The sequence below is a fragment of the Rattus norvegicus genome, chromosome 10 (assembly GCF_021556685.1).
Source record: "Rattus norvegicus strain SHRSP/BbbUtx chromosome 10, alternate assembly SHRSP_T2T, whole genome shotgun sequence".
Classification (NCBI taxonomy): Eukaryota; Metazoa; Chordata; class Mammalia; order Rodentia; family Muridae; genus Rattus; species Rattus norvegicus.
In genome coordinates this window covers 98,431,328-98,454,617 of record NC_141543.1, presented here as the reverse complement: position 1 = coordinate 98,454,617, position 23,290 = coordinate 98,431,328, and the positions used below count along the sequence as shown (strand labels likewise).

The 23,290-nt window shown below is 43.7% G+C and overlaps 1 protein-coding gene across 2 annotated transcripts; it reads left to right on the top strand.

The window, feature by feature from the left end:
* The first annotated feature begins 254 nt into the window (after nucleotides 1–254).
* Nucleotides 255–20,215, top strand: Nol11 (nucleolar protein 11). 2 transcript variants are annotated; one of them, NM_001402075.1, is given in 18 exon segments: nucleotides 255–440; nucleotides 1,918–2,031; nucleotides 2,146–2,202; nucleotides 3,594–3,735; nucleotides 4,931–4,988; nucleotides 6,518–6,662; nucleotides 7,329–7,517; nucleotides 8,461–8,537; nucleotides 9,596–9,719; nucleotides 10,029–10,114; nucleotides 11,646–11,717; nucleotides 12,576–12,757; nucleotides 14,407–14,532; nucleotides 14,689–14,940; nucleotides 15,835–15,913; nucleotides 16,352–16,444; nucleotides 18,509–18,616; nucleotides 19,401–20,215. In NM_001402075.1, coding segments are annotated over 14 exon segments (1,692 nt in total). In that variant the 5' UTR covers nucleotides 255–440; nucleotides 1,918–2,031; nucleotides 2,146–2,202; nucleotides 3,594–3,735; nucleotides 4,931–4,946; the 3' UTR covers nucleotides 19,518–20,215.
* The last annotated feature ends 3,075 nt before the right edge of the window (nucleotides 20,216–23,290 follow it).

The following is a 23,290-nucleotide window of genomic DNA, read 5'->3' as shown; positions in this document are numbered from 1 at the left end:
TTTTTTTAAACTCATCCTTCAGTTTCCATTAGCTAACTGGCAAACACAGGGCAGAGAAGCCAACTTAACGATTTGTCTCTAGGAGTCGGGAGGCGTGGCCTCGAGGGGCACGGTCATTGGCACGTGGTCTAGGCTCCACCCACTGGGCGGTGATCTCTCTTCCACCCGCCAGGGGTCGCAGTTCTGCAGGAGCTGATTTTCCTCCTTTGGCGAGGACCCACCCCTTTTGTGTCTTTCGCTCTCGCGAGAGAAGCGCAAAGCCTACTGGGAGGCATGCACGGGCTGTAGGCCAGCCCAAAATGGCAGCCTTGGAAGAAGAATTCACGTTGTCTACTGGAGTCTTAGGCGCCGGGCCTGAAGGATTCCTAGGTGTAGAGCCCAGTGACAAGGCCGACCAGTTCCTAGTGACCGACAGAGGCAGGACCGTCGTCCTCTACAAGGTGAGGGCGGTGGGAGCGGCGGGCAGGTGTCTCGCCTCTGTCGGAAGCTGGGAGCGGGAGGCTTGAGTTTATCACCTCTTGGGATGGAAAGCCAGGAGCGGGCGTGACAGACGTCTGCGGTGCGACAGAGTCGGCTGGACGCCGAATGAGGTTCAGAAGCTGTTTGCTTGTGAGGACTGACATATTTCCGAAGGACATGCGGCGGTGTCTCGGTGCACAAGGGATAAGCTGGGAACCTATGCCTCCCCTTCTAATCTCCCGGAGAGAGCCGGGCCAAGGGGATTTCTGTCACCCTGCGGCTTGCTTGCTGAAGGGTCGAGCGGAGATTGAGCTTCAAAGGATGACACTGATAGGTTGAAAATATGTGTTCTCCAATACATCCTCGGTTCCTTGGGATTTCTGGGACGCGGGAAGTCGGGGAATGGGAAGAGGCAGAGATTTCTTGGTATCCTAGAAAGGTTGAGCAATTCTGCATCACACTCTGAAACTTAAGAGTTGAGGGCTGGAAAGTCGCAGTCTCACCGGATTTGCAGCCTAATTCCTGTCTCGGCACACTTAGAACCTTGTTATAGCAATCATCCACAAAACACTTTTTTTTTATTACTTTTTTATTAACTTAAGTATTTCTTATTTACATTTCGAGTGTTATTCCCTTTCCCGGTTTCCGGGCCAACATTCCCCTAACCCCTCTCTCTCCCCTTCTTTATGGGTGTTCCCCTCCCCTTCCTCCCCCCATTGCCGCCCTCCCCCCAACAATCCCGTTCACTGGGGGTTCAGTCTTAGCAGGACCCAGGGCTTCCCCTTCCACTGGTGCTCTTACTAGGATATTCATTGCTACCTATGGGGTCAGAGTCCAGGGTCAGTCCATGTATAGTCTTTAGGTAGTGGCTTAGTCCCTGGAAGCTCTGGTTGCTTGGCATTGTTGTTCATATGGGGTCTCGAGCCCCTTCAAGCTCTTCCAGTCCTTTCTCTGATTCCTTCAATGGGGGTCCTGTAGAAGGAAAGGAGATTCCTGAACACCGTCCTCTAGCCTCTGGGTTCATGAGTGTGTGCGTGCACAATAAATACATACATGTAATTAAAAATAAATAGTGGGTTGGGGATTTAGCTCAGTGGTAGAGCGCTTGCCTAGCAAGCTCAACGCCCTGGGTTTGGTCCCCAGCTCCGGAAAAAAAAAAAAAAAGAAAAAAAGACTAAAAATAAATAGTAACTATCCACTCTGGAACTTGAGGTAAGAGAATCTGGATTCGAGGCCAACCTAGATTACACAGAAAGACCATCTCCAATACAGAAGAAATAATAATTTGTCCCAGCCCCTGGTAGCCATTCTCTCAGATGTCATTGTTTTAGTTTAGGTACTTCACACAGGTAGAAATCATAGTCAGTACTCTCATTCAAGGGCTTTTTTTTTCATTTATTAAATCTAACTGCTCTAATGTCCGAAGCTAAATTCTTAAACTGTTTATTCTTTTGCCAGGTTTCTGACCAGAAACCCTTGGGCAGCTGGTCGGTGAAACAAGGCCAGACTATAACATGTCCTGCTGTGTGCAACTTTCAGACTGGAGAGTATATTATGGTACATGACCATAAGGTAAAATTGAAAACAATAATATGTGTAACATAAACTATATTGCATGTATGATTATTCCTTACATGTAAATAGGCAATACAGCACTATATAACCAGTGTACTTTTTTGATTTAAGGTTTTGAGAATATGGAATAATGAAGACGTAAACCTGGATAAAGTATTCAAAGCTACAGTAAGTCTTTGGGTTTTCTGACATATTTAATTATTGGTGAAATGAAACAACTCAATTTCATGTTTGATATATACCACATTGCCTCTGGGGAAAAAGAGCTCACGCTTGTCATTTTCCCCTTCATGTGTTAGTGGGTTAGACACTACAGGCTATGTAATCCCATAAAGACTGATTTAAATAGTTCTGAATGGGGCTAGAAAGATGACTCTTCAGTTAAGAGCATTTGCTGCTCTTGCAGAAAACTGGAATTCAGTTCCCAGCACACAAGCACCTATAACTCCAGCTCTAGGCAATCCTGATGCCTTTTCGGGCTTGCATACACATGATGCACACACATGATGCATACACATACATAACTATTTTTAAAAATAGAAAAATCGTTTTTGGAGTTTGAATGTTTGATGTATTTCTTGTAAGAATGTTTATTTTCTGTGATATTTCGTCTCACCAGCCCCTTGTGTACTCTTCTAATCCCAGCACCCACGAGACAGAGACAGAGACAGAAGTGAGACCCTGTCTCAGCAAACGAATTTCTAGTTCTAAATGTCTGTCTCTATAATTAATAACGTCTGGGGCTGAAGAGGTGGCTTAGTGATTAAGAGCACTGGCTGTAACTCCAGTTCCATGGCTTCTGACAACTACAAACAGACATACATGCAAGTGAAACAAATGAACATAATAAAATAGAAATGATATGGAATTGATACACCTTAGAACCCCAAGTGAGAATAATTCAGAGCCAATACAGTTGTTGCCTAGACGCATGAAACTGCAAACTGTGCTGCTTCCTAAAATCCTGGAGAGCTGAGCTCTTTCTCACCCTTCGTTAGCAGCAAGAGCCTTACCTATTACCTTACCAGCTCCTTGCTGCTTTTGTCTTTGTAATTGTTTGTTTTATTTTGTGTTGTCTTAGTCAATCTCTGTTTCAGCATGTGTGTGGGTGTAAGGCTTAGCTCAGTTAGAATGCTTGCCCAGTCTGTACAAGGCCCTACAGCACGGGGTCAGACAGACAGACCCAGGGTGGGGGTAGGCTAATAATCTCTATCTTTCTCTCTGACAGAATTTTACTGTATAGTCCTGGCTGACCTGGAACTTGATATGTAAACCAGGCTAGCCTTGAACTCACATACATCTGCCTGCCTGCCTGCCTCCAGGAAATTAATAGCTCAGACTTCTGGGTGGCAGGGAGGACAGGCAGATCCTCAGGGATTAAAGGGATTAAAGGTGCCCAAACATAAGTCTCTTGGGCACCTGCTGGTAATGTCAGCCACAGTCATGAGTCCAAGGCCAGGCAACTAAGCTAAACACCTTTAAATGTCTGTATTGCTTTATATGTCTATTCTTTTAGAGTAAAACTAAAAACATTTGGAACCTTTTTTTCCAGCTGTCAGCTGAGGTCCATAGGATCCACTCAGTACAAAGAACAGAACCCCTGGTGCTGTTCCGAAGAGGCGCTGCTCGTGGGTTAGAGGCCTTGCTTGCAGAGCCACAGCAGAACATTGAAGCTGTCATACCAGATGAGGAAGTGATCGAGTGAGTGCCAGTACTTGCCTATGAATTTTTACTTAGAAAATGTACTTTAATACTTTTTTTTTTTTTTACTGTGTTTAAAGGTATTAGTGCTAGAAACATAAAGGACTATGGGATAATTCAGTGGTATAGCCCTACCTAGCCCTAGCCTGTTTGAAGCCTAGAATCAATCCCTGGAATCCAAAGGAAAAACATACCCTAATTAAATCCCACTTATTGCTGGGTATAGTCCTAGGCAGACAGAGGCAGTCAGGTCTCTGAGTTTGTGGCCAGCCTGGTCTGCATAATAAGTTCTAGGCTGGCAAGGGCTACATAATGAGACCCTGTCTTAAAAACAAAACAAAACGTTAACAACTACAACACCATTTATGAGACCCTGAGCACAGTCCCCAAGAGCCTGTGAGCCTGTGGAATAATAAAAAATGATGAGGAAATCACCATGGTCCTCGAGTCCTCACTGTCCGTCAAGTGTCAGAGACCTGGACAGTCAGTGGTTTGTAAGGAAATGGACAGTATTGGAAGTCCAAACTTTTTGGTTCTGTCATGCTTACCAGCCAAGCTGCAGCTCTTTCCCTGGAGAAAAACTTGTCTTTGTAGTAAGAGGTGATGGTAGGGCTGCAGTGCCTCTGGCTTTCCTGGGCCCTGGAGGAGCACTGGAGAAACAGCTCATTCACCTGGTGCTGGGACAGTGCGTGACCTTTCACTTGTGGCCTCTTGAGGTTGACCTGGTAGAAGCTAAAGTCCTAAGAGCAAGGCCTGTGCTGAGTGAGCGAGTGAACACTCAGTCTTGGACTGACCGTGCGTGTGTGCCTTAAGGTGTGAACAGCTGTCAGGCAGTGAGTGACTTTGGGTTCTCATCACCACTTTGCCACACACCGTCAGTGCTGCCCTAGTCTTAACTTCCCTTGCCTTGTTCTCTGTTGCTTATGGAAGCCATATATGGTTCTAATGTAACCCTAAGGACTCTAGTCCCCAAAGTAATGAGGTGAAAGGGGGATGCAGGCTCCTCTCAGCCCACCTCACAGTTTCATCAGTGTCTGGGAAGTTTGATGATCTGTGCTGCCTTCACTGCCATGAGTGAAGTCAGGCTTCCCTCTTGTCCTGACTCTAGAACACCATAACAGTTACTTAAATATCATTCATCAAGAGCATCTCTCAACTGATTTTGTGTTTTCTAATTTTTCTCTCTTCTTTAAAGGTGGTCAGAGGTTTTCATGTTATTTAAGCAACCGGTTTTAATTTTTATTACTGAAAATGTAAGTGATATCTTCAATTTCTGGTCTTTTTTAAGTCACCTGTGTTATTTTTAAAACTAAGATGCAATTTTGCTATTTCTCTTAGCTTGTTTTTTTTGTGAACACTAAAATGGTAGTTATAACTGTTCCTATGCCTAAATTAAGCTTTTTTTTTTTTTTAAGAAGACTTAATTTGCTTTATTCTTATGGTTTAAAGCCCCCATATGGTAGTGACAGCTGGAGCCTATATCCTCTAAATGAAGACTCCAGCATGGATCTTCACAAGATGGTCAGGGATTTTCTGGTGGGGGACTTGGTGAACACAGTCTTTTTCCAGGGGTCTGGGATCAGGTACCTGTCAGTCTTGGAGATGGTATCAAAGATGGCCTTTTCAAAATTGTGCAGTGTATTTGGACAGGGGAGCAAAGAAATACCATTGCCTCTGGGAGCAGAGATAAGGCACATCAGCACAGAGCCACAGCAGCCCGTCACCTTACATGGACAGTGTGAGGCATATAAATCTTGTTTCCCATTAGCCCTTCCCCACAGGGGAATGGGAAGCATGGCCAAGACAGGGGCCCTCAGATGTCAGTAGCTCCCTCCCTCCTTAGACTACTTAACACACAGTCTAACCTAAGCCTTGAAGCAAGCCTGCTGGCCAGTCCTCTCTGCTCCTGTAGTGCTGTCCTCATCCTTTAGGGATGCTCAATAACTCAGATTTCTACATAGCAGAGAGAACAAGCAGATCCTCCAGGTCTTGATCTTCATGCCTTTGACCAGGTGGTCCAACTTGGTGATGAGAATCTGCATCTCATCTTTGCTATATCTCCCCAAACCCCATGGCGCTCAGATTGTTTAAACATGGTTCCCCAGGTTCTGCTGCCCAAGGTTGCACAGCATATTATGTCTTACCAAGAAAGGAACTAAAGCAATATTTTTATAACATTTTAAATTTAACTGAAGACATGCCTATAATTGTAACATGCCCATAATTCCAGCACTTGGGAAAATGGGGCAGGAGGATGGAGAATTTGAGGTCAGCTTAGGCTACATAATGAGACACTGTCTTAGAAGACAATGGGTGGGGATATAGCTCAGTGGCATGACTCCTGCTTACCAAGCACAGCACCTCTGCAGTCCTGGTGGCCTGGAACTCACATGTAGACCAGGCTTGCTTGGAATTTGCTGCATTTTTCTTCTCTTTGCCTCCCAAGTTCTGGGATTACAGATAGGTGCCACCACACCCAGCCTGGGCAAGCAGCTTTTAAGTAGTTATTGAAGTAATTAAAATGGAGCAGTAACTTCTAGGATTCTTTATTTTATTTATATGAGTGCACTAGCATCTTCAGACACAGAAGAGGGCATCAGATCCCATTACAGATGGTTGTGAGCCATCCTGTGGTTGCTGGGAATTGAACTCAAGACCTCTGGAATATCAGTCAGTGCTCTTAACCACTGAGCCATCTCTCCAGCCCTAACGTCTAGTTTTAATGTTTAATCATAGTTATTTGAAGTGGGGATATTTATAAAATAAAATTTTTTCCTTGCAGCATGGGAGTTATGTTGCTTATGTACAATTGTGCAAATCACACAGCTTAAGCAAATACATACTCTTACTTGGAAAAGAAGAAAAATCTGCTAAACCAAATTTTACTGCACGTGTGGATGGGAAATTCATCTCCCTGGTGTCGCTAGGTAAGTTTTTAATACCGCAGGGGTAAATGGAGGCTGTGAGAAGGTTGTCTGTGGAGCAGATTCTTAAGCTTTCTGCAGATTTCTCCAAGAGCTGTTTCATAGGACTTTTTTGTTAGGCTTACCATAAACAACAACAAATAATGCGGTTCCTATAAGAAAGAGAAGTCACATATAGCTAAGGAGGATCCTTCTGACCCCCCTGCCTACCTTACAGGTGCTGAGGTTACAGAGGTGTACAGCCATGCCTGCTTGGCCTTGTGCATGGTAGACAAGCACTTTTACCAATGGAGTGACCTCCAGCGTGTTTCCCCGACACTCACACATTTCCATGGCATCGTGCATGTGCCTTGGTTCTCATTTTCAGGCCAGAGAACAAGTTGTAGTTCTCTCCCTTCATCACATGGGCTCCAGTGATCACAGGTCTTCAGGTTGGATAACAAGTGCCTCTACCTTGCAAACCATTTTACTGATGTCATTTATAAAACTTGTAATATATTTGTTGAGGGAAAGAAAAAAGTAATATAGTTATCGATATTCTGATTGGGTTATTTATAGACTTATAGTCTTGCAAGTATCCTAATACAGATTTTAGAAACACCCTAACACGTTTAACGTTTAAATATGATAGCTACAAACTACTAAATAACAACTGCTTGCTCCCAACAGGCTCTGATGGGTGTGTATATGAAACCTTGGTACCAATATATTCAAGTGACACGGAAAACAATCAGAGGTTAGTTAGAGCATTGATGCTCAAGACGGTTGTGTCTGGCAGTGCTCGAAATGGTTCTGCCCTCACCATCCTGGATCAAGACCACATAGCAGTCCTGGGACCTCCACTTCCAGCTTCTAAGGGTAACTGAAATCACCTAATCAAATTTAGCTTTTAGCCTCTAGCTTCTATGTTCTTTCTGTTCTCAGCAGACTCTCACTCTGTAGCTCAGGTTGGCCTTGATCTCAGGATCATCCTGCCCCAGCTTCCCAGGCACTAGGATTACCGGTGTGTACCACCGTGCCCAGTGCCGTCTTCCAGTGCATGAGCTCCATCTGTATGTATCTTCCTTAGGTCCTCTAGCAGTGTTTCCTAGTTTTTACTGTACTGTCAGTTGTTTTTTCCTTTAAATGTAATCCTTCCTTTTCAGAGCTTCTTTCTCTCTCTCTCTCTTTTTTTTTGGGGGGGGGGGTTCTTTTTTTCAGAGCTGGGGACTGAACCCAGGGCCTTGTGCTTCCTAGGCAAGCGCTCTATCACTGAGCTAAATCCCCAGCCCCAGAGCTTCTCTTTTTAAGCTGTAGAAACACAGTTGGTTTTATGTGTTACTCTTACCCTCCAACTTGCTAAGTTATATTTATTGGTACTGTTAGTAAGTGTGTGCGTGCGTGTGTGTGTGTGCGCGCGTGTGCATGGGTTCGAGTACATTGTATATGCCTGTGTGTGCTGGCTTTGGCCTCAGGGTAATATGGGCCTTCTGAAGGGTTAGGACTTATTTCTTCTATATTCTAAAATAGTTTGGTGCTGATTTTATGATTGTTGGAATTCAATGGTGAGGTCATCTGGTCCTGGGCTTTTCTTTCTTGAATGTGGTTTTAATTACAGACTCAGATCTGCCATTTTGACCTTTGTGGAGCTTTTCCACTCCACTCCCTATCTGCCCTGTGCCTCATTTGTTTGAATTCCTGTGGCACCCACTCTTGTATACATCAGGCAGACTTGTGTATTTACCTCTACCTCCTTCCTTCATGCTAGGTTAGCATGTGTTCTGTTTAGGTCTATTTCTGACCTCTGTAAATTACATTATAGAATGCCTCTCCATATGGAACATAAAATTTCAGACATTACAGACATCAAAAGAGCTGCCACAAGGAACCAGTGGGCAAGTAAGTTGGTTTTTTTTTTTTTTTTTTTTTTTTTTTTTTCCTGTTTGTTTGTTGGGTTTGGTTTTGGTTTCTCTGTGTTGGGGTTTGGGTTTGGGTTTTTGCTTGAGGTAAGGTGTTGCTGTGTAGCCTAGCATGGCCTCAAATTTGCAATCCCCCTGCCTTAGCCCCCTGGGCCCCAGAATTATAGACATGTGCTATCATTCTGTTACTTGTTTGGGTTTCTATTAAGTTTCTCTCCTCTGAGGAAAACGAGAATTACAATTCATTTTTTACCCAAGAGTTTTCAATTGGTTGGGCTTTTGTTTTAATAGTTCATATATACTTATAATTTTGTTCGTTGTGTCTTAAGCTATAACCTACAGTGTTACTATTCCTAATAAATTAGCCTTTATATAGTAAATGTTACTGTGGAATTGGTGGCCTGTGCCTTTAATTCCAGCACTCTAGAGGCAGAAGTAGGCAAGATCTCTGAGTTGCAGGCCAACATGATCAGCATTGTGAGTTCCAGGACAGCCAGAGCTATATCGTGAAACCCTGTCTTGAAAAAAAAAATAGGAAAAGTTGCTTTTGTTGTTCTGAGATAGCTTGTGCAATGCTTATGTGCTCTGTAGTAAGCTTGAGTCAAAGACTGTGTCCATCGATGACTGAATGGGTGAAGACAGTGTGGAATGTATTTATTAATGGAACTTGGGTCATAAAGATGAATCACATGTCATTTGTAGGAAAAGTAGATGAAAAAAAAAATTTTTTTTTTTTTGGTTCTTTTTTTTCGGAGCTGGGGACTGAACCCAGGGCCTTGCGCTTCCTAGGCAAGCGCTCTACCACTGAGCTAAATCCCCAACCCCCAAAAAATTTTAAAAACCAGAATTTTCTTTCATTGCTGGATCTAGACTTAAATTTGTCTAATGTATGAATGAGCATGGAGCAGGGGGTGGGGAGAGGAGACTGAGCAGCTGTGAGTGGACAGAACGGAGCGCCAAGGACAAGCGGGCACTCGTGCACTCGGGAGTGTGCGAAACAGTCAGGCCTTGAAAAAATGAATGCCTACTTTCTTTCAGCTCTGGTATCATGGGGAAATACTATTTATGCGACATGGGAAAAGTCTAACTGTGATTCCATACAAGTGCGAAGCATCATCTCTGGCGAGCGCTCTTGGGAAGCTCAAGCATACTCAAGAGTCAGGTAGGACTCTCTGCTATTTATGACACGGGTCATTTATCAGCTCCTGGTTTCTTTTGTCTTTGGGTTTTTCTAAATAGGGTTTCTCTGTGTAGTCCTTACTTTCCTGGAACTCACTCTGCAGACCAAGCTGGCTTCTAACTTAGATCTGCCTGCCTCTGCCTCCCAGGTGCTGGGATTAAAGGCATGCACCACCACCTCTTGGCTTGAGACTTCTCTCAAATTATGCATAAGTGGTTTTCCTTTGTTGTTCTTTACTTTGATGATATTAGGTCAAAATAATCCAGTAATTTATGTTTTGTATTTCCTTAGGCAGTCATTCCGTGCCCCATTTTGTAAACTGGGAGACGTGTTCAGAATATGAACTTGGGTCCTACAGTGCAAAGCAGACAAGAACTGTAAGTTCAGTAATTGAATGAGAAATGTTAGTATGAATGGAAAAAGCGAAAAACAAAAGACAAGAAAAGGCTAGGGGCTGGAGAGGAAGCTCAGCGGTTGAGAGCACTGCTGTTCTTCCAGAGGTCCTGAGTTCAATTCCCAGCAACCACATGGTGGCTCACAGCCATCTGTAATGAGATCGAATACCTCCTTTTCTGGCCTGCAGGTGTACATGCACATAGAGCACTCATGCATAAAATAAATAAATCTTTAAATAATTAAAAAAAAGAGAGAGTCGGAGTTGGGGATTTAGCTCAGTGGTAGAGCGCTTGCAAGGCCCTGGGTTCGGTCCCCAGCTCCAAAAAATAGAAAAGAAAAAAAAAAAAGAGAGTCCATGTTAGCGTAAATGTTCGTGTGTATGTATCTTTTACAGCTTGGTTTTTAATAACATGTTCAGCATTGTGACCTTACAGCCTTTACCCAAACTGATACTTAGCAAATCTAGCTGTTACTTTTTTTTTTTTCTTTTTCCTTTTTCTTTTTCTTTTTTTTTTTTTTTTTTTTCGGAGCTGGGGACCGAACCCAGGGCCTTGCACTTGCTAGGCAAGCGCTCTACCCTGAGCTAAATCCCCAACCCCTACTTTTTTTTTTTTTTTTTCTTTTTTTTTTTTTTTTTTTCAGAGTTCTTTCAGAGGTTCTGAGTTCAGTTCCCAGCAACCACATGGTGGCTTACAACCATGTGTAATGGGATCTGATGCCCTCTTCTGGCCTTCAGATAGAACACTGTATACATAATAAATTTTTTTTTCTTTTTTTTTCTTTTTTTTTTTTTTTTTTTTTTTTTTTTTTTTTTTCCGGAGCTGGGACTGAACCCAGGGCCTTGTGCTTGCTAGGCAAGCGCTCTACCACTGAGCCAAATCCCCAACCCCTAAATTTTTTTTTAAAGAAATAAAAAAGAGGGGTTGGGGATTTAGCTCAGTGGTAGAGCGCTTGCCTAGGAAGCGCAGGGCCCTGGGTTCGGTCCCCAGTTCCAAAAAAAAAGAACCAAAAAAAATAAATAAATAAAAAAGAAAATCTTGGAACTAGAAAAGTGACTCTGGTTAAGAGTACTGGCTGCTCTTATAAAAGACCAGGTTTTGTTCCTAGCATCCACATAGCAGCTCAAAATTCAGGGGATCCAACACCCTCTTATAGCCTCCATGGTTAAGCATTTAACATACTAAACATACACACATGTAGGCAAAATACTCCTGCACAAAAAAATGAAACTAGCTGGGCATGGAGACCCATGACTTTAATCCCAGCACTTGGAAGGCACAGGCAGATAGATCTCTTTAGGTTTGAGTCAGACCTAGTCTTCATAGTGAGTTTCAGAATACCCAGGACTTCATAGAGAGACTCTGTGCCCCCCCAAAATAAAATAAAACAAAAAAATTTTATATATTTTCTAAGTATATATTATACCTAGTGTTTCTGTATCTGTTCATAGTATTGATATTTTGATAAGTCTTTTGCGTCTTTTGAAAACCTAACCAATTTATTTACTTACAGCTTAGAAAAAAAACTGAAACAAATTTACACCCAGAAGTTCCAGGAGTCAAAGAACTTTTATCAATAATAAAGGTAATTCTGTTTGTTTGGATTTGTTTTGTTTGATTTGGTTTTTGGGTTATAAGATAAGGTTTCTTTGTGTAGCCCTGGCTGTCCTAGAACTCACTCTGTACACCAGGCTGACCTCAAACTCAGAGATCTGCCTTCCTCTGCCTTCTGAGTGCTAGGATTAAAGGTGTGTGCTACCACTGCCCTGCTAATAAATTTAATTTTTTTTAAAAGCAAAAAATATGGCTGGTAAAATGATTCAGTGGTAACAGCTCTTGTCTCACAGCCCTGGTGACCAATTCGATCCCTGGAACCCATGCAAAGGTGAAATGAAAGAACTCAGTCTGTATATTTGTGAAGTACATAAATGTGTGCCACAGAGTGCCTGGGGAGCTAAGCTACTGTGTAGGTGCTGGGCTCTGAACCCAGTTCATCTGCAAAAACAACCGTAACTGCTGAGTTCTCTCTCCAGCTCCATTCTGCATGGTCTAATGTTCATTGTTATTGTGGTGAACATCTGTGTATCAGAGTGGGCACAAAACTGCCTTGTTTGACTCTATTATCTGATGGCATTAGTGCTGTGGTGCTGTGCTCCTCTCGTATGTCAGTCCACACAAGGTTTGTAATACTGTCTGAGTAACTGGGCTTGTAAACCCTTAGATTTTTCCTCCTGTGTAATTGTGTGTGTGTGTGTGTGTGTGTGTGTGTGTGTGTGTGTGTGTGTGTGTGTGTGCGTGTGTGCGTGTGTGCGTGTGTTGTGCAACTTAATGTCACTTTGCTTCAGCTGATTGCATGAATATTCATGTTTTCTTTTTCTCTTTTTTAATTCAGAGTGATATTTCTTAATCTCCCAGACTAAATTATTTAATTCTGCCCTTTCAGAAAGATTCAGAAAAGCACATTGAAGTAGAACTACGTAAGTTTTTGGCTAAGTCGACACCTGACTTTCATACTATAATTGGAGACATAGTGTCTGGACTTCTGGGAAGATGTAAAGTGGAACCATCGTTTTACCCCCGGAACTGTCTGATGCAGCTCATCCAGACACACGTGCTTTCCTACAGGTAGATGAGGTTCACACTTCATATTTAGCCTTTATTTTAAACCCTGTTTTTTTGTACTTGTGGTTTTATTTTTTGTTTTGTTTTTTATGAAAAAATGGTTCTTGGGAGGTGCCTCCATAATTAAAGTATGAGGGCTAGAGCTTGTCCTCCCTGAACCCCCATAAAAGCATGGTGGGGTATGGCAGCCCACCTGCAGTCTTGGTGTGTGAGAGAGAAGGATAGAACTGGCCAGCTTGACCCTCTAGGTTTGGTGGGAGACCCTGCCTCGTATAAGGGGAAGAGTGGAGGAGGAAGCCACTCGGCATTACTGTGGAGCTTCCACAGACACGTGCACACACATACATGCACACCCACTCATAAGCGATCATTCATAAATTAATACCACACACGTATATCACCAGAGGTTGCTACCTGGACATGTTAGTAGTCTTAGTTTCTTTCCTGTTGCTGTGATTTCATGGGCTTCGCCACATAGACCTCACCTTCACAGCTTCACACAGTGGGCCTGTGAATCCTTTTTATAGGGACTTCAGTCCTGCCACACATTGCCTGACTTCAGTTTTCACATCTTTGCCCTCAGACTGTTACTGCCCTGATAATGCTGCTGACTTACACTATGAGTTCTAGGAATGGCTTGGACCACAGCCATAATAGCTCATTTGTGCTGAGCCTAGGGAAACATTTTGCTGGGCAGGTGCATTTTAGGAGCAGGGAGCTCCTTCATTGTACTACACTTCCTTTAAATGAGTCTGCATATTCACTAGATAAGAGTGTCCGAGGGATGAAGTTTTGTTCTTGGAACAGCTTTCTTACTGTCCAGTGTAGCATCAAGGTTTCTAGTTAAGGGTGTTGACCTCTTTAATAGTTACAGGTGGTCTCTCGGTATCAAACTAAATGATCTCTTTTGAAATATCCTCTATGAAACAAACTGATCTGTTATTGCTCAGTTCAACTTCATGTATGTGCTCAGGCGTGGACAGAATGGAGGCAGATTCTTGGTTAGAATACTGCAAATAGCCCATAGCCCAGGCCCTAGGCGTCTCTTGGTCCACGGTCCAGATACCTTTCAGCATTGCTGCTGTCAGGTTCCTGCCTGAGCGGCCTCCCAGGCTTTGCTTTCAGCATTGAACTGCTGTTTGAACCTGAAAGGAAGAGATTAAGACAACTGAGATGGTTCCCGCCTAAACCTAGCACTTAGTAGGGCAGGGCGGAGAGATTATTGGTAGTTTGAGGCCAGTTGGTTGGGTTTTTTTTGTTTGTTTGTTTGATTGATTTTTTTTGTTTTTTTAAATACTGGAGCTGGAAAGCACTTGCTCTTCTTGCAAAGGATCTGAGTTTATTTTCCCAGCACCTACTTGGTAGGTCACGGGTACCAGGGATCCATGTTCTCTTCTGACTCTCAGAGACACCAGGTACATCTGTGGTACACAGACATACAAACAAGCACAGCAGTCGGGGTTGGGGATTTAGCTCAGTGGTAGAGCGCTTGCCTAGGAAGCGCAAGGCTCTGGGTTCGGTCCCCAGCTCCGAAAAAAAAAAAAAAAAAAAGAACCAACAAGCACAGCAGTCATCACATAAACTTTTTGTTGTAATTTACAAATGGCTTTTTAAATATAAAACCATAGTAATTGCATTACCTTTGGTCTCAGCTTATGCCCTGACTTGATGGAGATTGCCCTAGAGCACACAGATGTGCAGATGTTACAGCTGTGTCTGCAGCAGTTCCCTGACATTCCTGAGTCCACCACCTGTGCTTGCTTAAAACTTTTCCTGAGGTAAGCTAGAACCTGTGCTTTTCAGGCCTTCATATCATTTAGGTCTGGGGCTGGCTTACTTGACTTCTAAAGTGTTTAATGCTTAGATTAGAAAATGAACTTACGGAGGTTCAAATTGTGAGAAGAACTAACCTCTTGTTTCAATTAACATCGTAGCATTGGTGATGACTGTCTTCGGGACAGTAATGTCAGCATGGAGTCAGTTTTTGATTATGGTGATACTACACAAGATGAGAAAAAGGAAATGGAAGAGCAAACTGAAATTGTTCAGAATGGCTTCGGTCCTGAAGATGGTGGCTGCAGTAAAGATAGTCAGCAGTTGAACAAAAAGCCTGGTGACACAGCACAGGAGCCCATCTCCTTCCCTGTGACCTTGTGTCCTGTGGCACCAAAGCGAGCAGCTCTGCTGTATCCTCCAAATGGTTTCCATTGCACTGTGTCCGTCAGGGATATATGCTAAGCAAAAGTAAGACATGATTAAATTGTTTTTCCTGTTTTGTTTTCAATATTTACTTGAAATATATTATATCCAATGCTGCCTTTAGTTACTTTATTAAGCCTGGTGTGTGTGTGTGTGTGTGTGTGTGTGTGTGTGTGTGTGTGTGTGTGTGTGTGTGTTGGGCTGAATTACACCCATGGTCATGTACATACTTGGCAAACACACTACCTCTACCTCAGTGCTCAGTGTTGGTTTCCCTGGCCATTTTTATCTGTTTTCTTTGGGGAATCTTTTGTTGATTCTTTTGGCTTAGTTTTGTTCTGACATGTGTCCTGTGGCTCGTGTAGGCAAGGTCAGCCCTGGCGTGCTCCTGTTTGTGCTTGCTGAGTGTGAAGGAAACAGGTGGGTGCTACCATGTCTAGCTTGGCCAGTTGTCTTAGTTAGGAAGCTATGCTAGGTCTTACCTGTAATCCCAACACTTGGCAAACTGAAGCAAAAGGATTGCTGAACGTTCAAGGCCAGCCTGAGCTAGAGAAAGATTCTGTAGCCGTAAAGAAGAGGGAAAGATAGGGGTTGGGGATTTAGCTCAGTGGTAGAGCGCTTGCCTAGCAAGCGCAAGGCCCTGGGTTCGGTCCCCAGCTCCAAAAAAAAAAAAAAGAAGAAGAGGGAAAGATAAAAGGAGCTGCACAATTGCACAATTGCAAGCTCCATTAATTCTGTGGAAGTACTGTTTGTGAGTGAGCAGCACCCCTGAGCTCTGACAGCAGCAGGTATTGACCTCCTCCAAACCTCGGAAGGGAACTTCGTCCTCCCGAGCAACCTCTCCCTATTTGAAGACTTTATTTTCCTTAAGTCCCGAGTAGAAATGCAGTCCTTCATTCAGCATACAGTGAGCCCTTCCTCCTGCCGCACTTGAAGGACATCCCTGCGAAGCATATAACGGTGAGTGCCCTGCGCATCTTGTGCATTTTATTTCTGGGTTAAGTTGTGCTGCTTAGATCAGCATCTGATAGGCCATTCTGAACACTGCAGGATACTGTCCTATTAGATGTGCTCAGGACATGAGGGTGGTTTGGGGGTGATCAGCCTTGGTGTGTTCTTTATGTTGTGCTTGCAAACCAGGTTAAACAAGTTATCATTGAAAAGACACTGAGAAAAGAAAATTGTCACCTGTTGTTTACTGATCTGCTCCTAACTGAGCAGTCTTGGTGATGAGTAAAATGGAGCCTGTTTTACTCTTTCCGTCCCCAGATACCTGTCACATTTGCTTGATGGATAATTCAGTTGCACAGCTGTGTAAATTTTCCTACAATCTATTGGGTGTACCGTAGGGGTATTGTTTCACCACAATGGATAATTGTGCTCTCCTCTCCCTCACAGCTGTTTCTGCAGTATTTGTATTTCCTCTATTTGAAGTGCACTGGCAGTGCTACCATGACTCTCCCTGGAGTAAGCCCTCCAACCGTGAGCCAGGTCAGACATCTTTTTGTCTTTGTACAGAAACCTTTTGTGCAGTGCCAGCCCTAGATTTCTCCCTGTTGTCCAAGATGAGTGGTCATATCTCTTCCCTCATGCACACTGTTGGAGTGGAGAGGGATTCTCTCTTCACTAGATGGATATCTAGAGTCATAATTCCCAAAGTACAGAATCTCAAAGTCCTCTTTGTAACTGGAAGTTTCTATATCAAAAGTTTCAAACAGTAAACTTTGGGACCAGATATAATGGTATAAACCTTTGATCCTAATTCTCAAGTCAGGAGCAGGTGGTCTCTGTGAGGTCAAGACTAGTCTGATCTATATAATGAGTTCTCCTAGCTAGACCTTGCCTCAAAAAAAAAGAAAAAAAAAAGTAAGCTTTACACCTCTACTCCTCCAGCCCTTCTTAGAGATGACCAATATTACATTTCATTTTCTTTTTTAAATGATTTATTTATGTATATGACTATACTGTCACTGTCTTCAGACACGCCAGAAGAGGGCATCGGATCCCATTACAGATGGTTGTGAGGCACCATGTGGTTGCTGGGAATTGAACTCAGGACCTCTGGAAGAGCAGTCGGTCCTCTTTACTGCTGAGCCATCTCTCCAGCTCCAACATTAAGTGTCTTTTGTGGAGTTGGGCATGATGGTGCACAATTTTAATCTCAGCACTCAGAAGGCAGGGAGAGTCAGTTTGAAGCCACCCTGATCTACACAGAGTGAGCTTCAAGACAGACAGGGCTACACAGAGAAACCCTGTCACAAAAACAAAACAAAACCAGAAACATTTCTTTTGTCTCTAAAAATATTATCTCATATTACAGTGCCATATTATACAGACATGGTCTGGCCTGGTACATTAATCTTCACATAGATGTACTTGTGGGCACAATCGCACAAGAAAAACACTGAGTGAAACAGGCATATATTTTCAGTTTTCAGAATGCCAGATTACCTTTCCAAACAGTTGTGATGGGGCTAACCCAGAAGCTTGGGGCTTTTAGATTCTGCCCACACCTGCTATCATTGTCAAGCTTCTTGCTCTTGCTAATCAGGTAGGGATGGTGTTGTCTTGTGTTTCTTCGACAGAGGATGCAGGAGTTTTCTTGCTTTATTCCTTTTTGTGAGGTTTGTAGTCAGGTTCTTATCCATCTCTCTGTTGTATTTCTTGTTTTGTTGGGGGGAGGTATAAACAGTCCCCGTATATTGAGTAAGTTTCAACTCGTTCTTTGATAGTTTCATGTTTTCATACAGTGGTCTCAGTCCTTTTCTTCCTCTTACCCTCTCCCTCTCTTCTGCTGAAACCCTTTCTTCCTGAGACACGCCCTTCACTTTGATGTCCGTGTGTGAGACCCACTGAATCTGATGAGTGCTCCTCCAGAGCATGGATGGAAGCCATCAGGGCCCACTTTCCAGTGGCTGCACCTCTGGGTCCACTGGGCAGACCCCTCACTAACTGGGAATTGCTGGTGGTCCAGTCTCTCGGGGAGGGGGCTCGTGGTCTCCTCATCCTCTCAGCATCATTTTTTTCTAGGCAAATTTTAATTTTTACATGTAAGACGTACTGGACCCTGCCTTTAACTCACTGACGCATATGTATTCTATGTTTATTTACTTGTTTTTGTTCTTTTGAGGCAAAATCTCACTCTAGAGCTCACACTGACCTTGAACACTCAAGTGCTGGGATCTACATTGGTGCCGGGAGTTTCCTGGACCAAACTTGTAAAGTGGAAGCCACTTTTGCAATAGCTTCTCTTTCTTTCTTCTCTTTTCTCTTCCTTCCTTCCTTCCTTCCTTCCTTCCTTCCTTCCTTCCTTTCTTTCTTTTGATGTATTTATTTTGGAGGCTGGAGAGATGGCTCAGCGGTTAAGAGCACTGACTGCTCTTCCAGAGGTCCTGAGTTCAATTCCCAGCAACCACATGGTGGCTCACAACCATCTGTAAAGAGATCTGATGCCCTCTTCTGGTGTGTCTGAAGACAGCTACAGTGTACTTATATATAATAAATGAATAAATCTTTTAAAATAAAATAAATTAATCTTTCTGTATTTATCTCCAGATCATGGATTGGATATGCCTACTTCTAGATGCTAATTTTACTGTCGTCTTAATGATACCAGAAGCAAAAAGACTTTTGCTTAATCTTTACAATTTTGTGAAATCGCAGGTTTGTGGTTATTTAATATTTTTAGGTTTCTTTTTTTTTTTGGTTCTTTTTTTCGGAGCTGGGGACCGAACCCAGGGCCTTGCGCTTCCTAGGTAAGTGCTCTACCACTGAGCTAAATCCCCAGCCCCTTAGGTTTCATTTTAAGGGAGATCTGTGTATATGTGAGTGGGTGGGTGGGTGGGTGTATGCCAAAGTGTGAATCTGTAGGTTAGAGAGTTGCCATCTGCAGGTCCAAGGGATAGTGGCTTGTTTCCAGCAGTATCTTGTCTAAAAAAAAAAAAAAAAACCTAATTCGGAGCTGGAGAGATGGCTCAGTGGTTAAGAGAACTGACTACTCTTCCAGAGGTCCTGAGTTCAATTCCCAGTAACCACATGGTGGCTCACAACCATCTATAATTAGGTCTGGTGCCCTTTTCTGGCCTGCAGGCATATATGCAGGCAGAGTGCTAGATAGATAGATAGATAGATAGATAGATAGATAGATAGATAGATAGATAGATAGATAGATAGGTAGGTAGGTAGGTAGGTAGATAGATAGATAGATAGATAGATAGATAGATAGATAGATAGATAGATAGATAACCTAATTGTACAACTTATCCTTAAAGTATGCCTGGGAGGAGGCAGGAGGCAGCTCATGGTGGAGGGGACAATACACACTTAAGGCCCATGACTATTCCAGTACCAGAAAACAAAAATGTTTTTGGAAACATTGGGAGAAGTGCTTGCTATAGGTTGTGTGTGGTGCTCCAGTACAGTTACTCTGGGTCCTTGTCCTCTTCAGATCTCCATCTACTCCGAGCTCAACAAGATTGAAGTCAGCTTCCGGGAGCTGCAGAGGTTAAATCAGGAGAAGAGCAGTAGAGGACTGTACTCCATCGAAGTTCTGGAACTTTTCTGACAGCCAGAGACAGTCTTACTGGCTGTCCTAGAACTGGATATATAGACCAAGCTGGCCTCAAACTCACAGAGATCCAACCCAGAGCACTGCGATTAAAGGTGTGGCCACCACACCTGGCTTAATGGATTTTTTTATATGAATGTACCTGTTCATCCAGGGGAGAAAGTTTTGTTTGTATCCATCTCAGTGTCCAGAGAGGAGTGTGAGTCTCTGCACCATCACATACCACCATTCCTCAGTGCTACGGGTTCCACAGACATCACTTCTGGGTTGCAGACATCACTGGAAGAATGTTACAAACTTTTTAAACATGGAATTGAGTTGATTTTAAGTAAACTTATTTGTGTACTGATAAAAGTCTAGTTTCTTACCGTGCATTTTGAATAGTTTTTCTTTCAATAAAATAAGCAAGCCATCTCTGAAGAGTGGATCTAAAACGGATGTGTGTCGGTCGGAAGCTATTGCAGTCATCTGTCTCATGGAGAACTCAGGACCCCAAGCCAACGTAGTGCGTTCTGCCTCGCCATTTCTTCATCTTTCACCGTCTGCCATCTCTCCTCCCTCAGGGGTTGAGAAATTCCCCCTTCCAGCGTGATGTCTCAGACAAACTGTGACAAGGATATGGTAAAGATCAGTTTAAATTATAAAATCTTATTACCAAGTAATGAAAATGTCTCTCTTTAAAAAAAAAAAAAAAAATGAGGGGTTGGGGATTTAGCTCAGTGGTAGAGCAGTTGCCTAGCGTGCACAGGCCCTGGGTTCGGTCCCCGGCTCCGGGGGGGAAAAAAAAATGTATTTTTGAGGCAGGTGAGGGAGTTGAGTGGGTAAACATGGTTGCAAGTTCTGTAAGTCTGTTGCTCCCTGGAAGGCATGTGAAGTGGGAAGGAGAGTACCAGTTTCCCACAAACACTACCCACATCTTCAATCCTAGCACTCAGGAATAGAAGCAGACTAATCTCTGTATATTCAAGATCAGCTTCATCTGCATGGTGAGTTCCAGAACAGCAAGAGTTCCAGTGAGGCCCTGTCTCAAACCCTCCTCACCAAGGCTGAGTGACAATAGACAAGTGCCCACAGTGTGAGTGTAGGACAAATCAATGTCTGATCCACAAATCCCTCTATATGGAATCTCAGTGTTAGGAAAGACCTTTATTTTAGGTAAACTTGAGTCACAACCGTTTCAGAAACAAGAGTAGGCATAACATCGCTGTGTACTGTGTAACTCAGATGCTGATCTCTCTGCCCCCATAGGTTACAATCCTAATAATTCTAAGCTGATGAGCCAATGACTGATGGGGGAGAATAGGGCGGGACTTCCTCCCAGCAGGGGATGGGGGCAGGACAGAGAGGAGCTGGAGAGGAGCCATGGGAAGAGACTCGGAAAGGAAAGGGGAAGGAGAGGCCAAAGTGTTCCACCTGCTAAGTGCCATGTCCCATTCTGTCACAGCAGCTTCTGGTGAGTCAAGTGCTTTGGGTTTGTTTGTTCACTGTAACCCTAGCTGTCCAGGAACTCAAAATAGACTAGGCTGGCCATGAATGCAGGGATCCTCCTGTCTCTGCTTCTATGTCTTGCAACTGACGGTGAACTGAACCGTCTGACATGAGTGCTGGGGACCGACACCAGGTCTGAGAGAGCACTTCTTGCTCTTCACCACCAAGCCATCTCCAGCCTAATCTGTAAATTATTTAAACCAGAAAATAAGATAAGCAAATGCAGTTCCCTGTAAATGGTTTATTAGACTCATGTTTGTGCTTTGTAACTTGTGGTTTAGTTGTACTTGAGGATGGCTCTGTGGGTCACAAAACCAGGCATGGATGCACGCACTAATCTCGCCAACTAGAAGGCAGAAGCAGGAGGGTTAGGCCAGCCTGACTTACATGTTACACTTTCTCAGGGAAAGAAACAAAACCAAATATAAATACACATAGAAGAGATGTCACTTGAACTCAGCTTCTATGTAGTGGAGTTAGTGCCTGGTAGGCTGAATTATTCAAAGCAAGTACTGTGCCTTCCCCTTCCAGTCACAAAACCCAGGACCACAGGTGCACAGCAGTGCAGTAAACAGGCATCAGCACTGAGTGGGCTCTGTCCAGTCTGTCTCTGTTGCTGCAGTCACACCAGGGCTGGAGTAATGGCTCAGGGGTTTAAAAGTTTAGTTCCGGGGTTGGGGATTTAGCTCAGTGGTAGAGCGCTTGCCTAGCAACCACAAGACCCTGGGTTCGGTCCCCAGCTCCGAAAAAAAAGAAAAAAAAAAAAAGTTTAGTTCCTAGCAAACTCCTCAGTCTTCCTCTCTGCTGACCTCTGTGGACACAACTCATGTAATACATACGTAGAATTATGTAATATAAAAGTAAACTATTAGAAAGGACATTCTGACTAAAAGCAAATTAGGGAAGGAAAGGGCTTAGTTCATCTTTTTTGGGTTCTTTTGTTTTGTTTTGTTTTGTTTTCTAGACAGGGCTTCAAGGACTTAACATTAAAGCAGAGAGCTGGGGATATGGCTCCACGGTAGAGTGTTTACATCAAAGGCATGAAGCTCTGAGCTTGGTTCCCCAGCATTGCTGGACAGCGAGCATGGTGGTCACGCCTTAGCTGCACAGTGAGTTCGATCCCCATCTCAAAGAAAAAAGAAACTGGAGCTCTGATGTGAAGTTGGAGCCGCCTTGTTCTGCTGAGTGTTTAACTGAGACCTCCCAAGTCGGGGTGAAAGAGTGAGAAATCCCTGCCTCTTCAGAAGAGACCACCTGCAAAGTCAGCATCCCCATGTTTGTCTCTGAAGCCCCGTGTTCTTGGTGGCATTGTACTTAGGCGAAGTTGAAGGAGAACTCTACCATGTTTCCTGCCTGACTGAATCAGCAAGCTCTCCAAAGGATGCTGGGGTCTGACGTGAGATTGCCAGGGTTTCACTTGCTAATTAACCGGTTCCTACATGTAGCCTCAGCTGACCTCAAACTTGAAATCCTCCTGCCTCCATGTCTCAAGTGCTGGGATTACAGATGTCCACCACCATGCCTGACTTGCTAGTCAGCCTTTAAGGAGAAGGCTTAGGGCTGGGGATGTGGCTCACTGGTAAAGCGTTTGGCTAACATCCATGAGACCCTAAGTGTACATACACCCCAGCACCACAAAAATCAAATAGGAAAATGTGTTGCCCTGCTTTTGCTCAGTCTGTCCCAAGCCTGTGCTGACAGTCACTGCATCAATCGGATTTGCGTTTAGAGTGATAGTCCTGAAAATACTGTTAGAAATACAGAGCTAGGCCCGAGTGGGTGAGATGTACACTGCCAGGAGCATTGGAAACATGCAGAAGAAGAGAGCTGAGTAGCACGATGCTGTTCTCTTGTAGCCCCAGCCCTGGGGAGGTGGAGGCAGGAGACTTAGGACTCAAAGTTCATCATGGCTACATTGAGACCTCTGGGAGAGGCAAAAGAAACCTAACAAGTTAATAAAATTGGAATTTCAGTAATTGTGACAGGTCAGATTATTTTGGGAATGAATGTGCCACCTCTGGGGTGCCTCAGTTCCTTTTTCTGTTGCTGTCTTACAAAAGTAAACGGAAGGGTGTCCATTTTAGCTCACAGCCCAAGGCCTGGTGTTACAGTGGGGAGATGAGCAGGCCTGTGAAGCGGATGGTCACATGGTTTCCACAGTCAGGAAACAGGAGTGTGGCCGCTCAGTCCCTTTCTTCATTGATACCAAAGGACTTGCTCAGGGGGTGATCCCACTCATGAGACCACAAGTAAGGTCTTCTAGCATCAATAAACTTGATTAA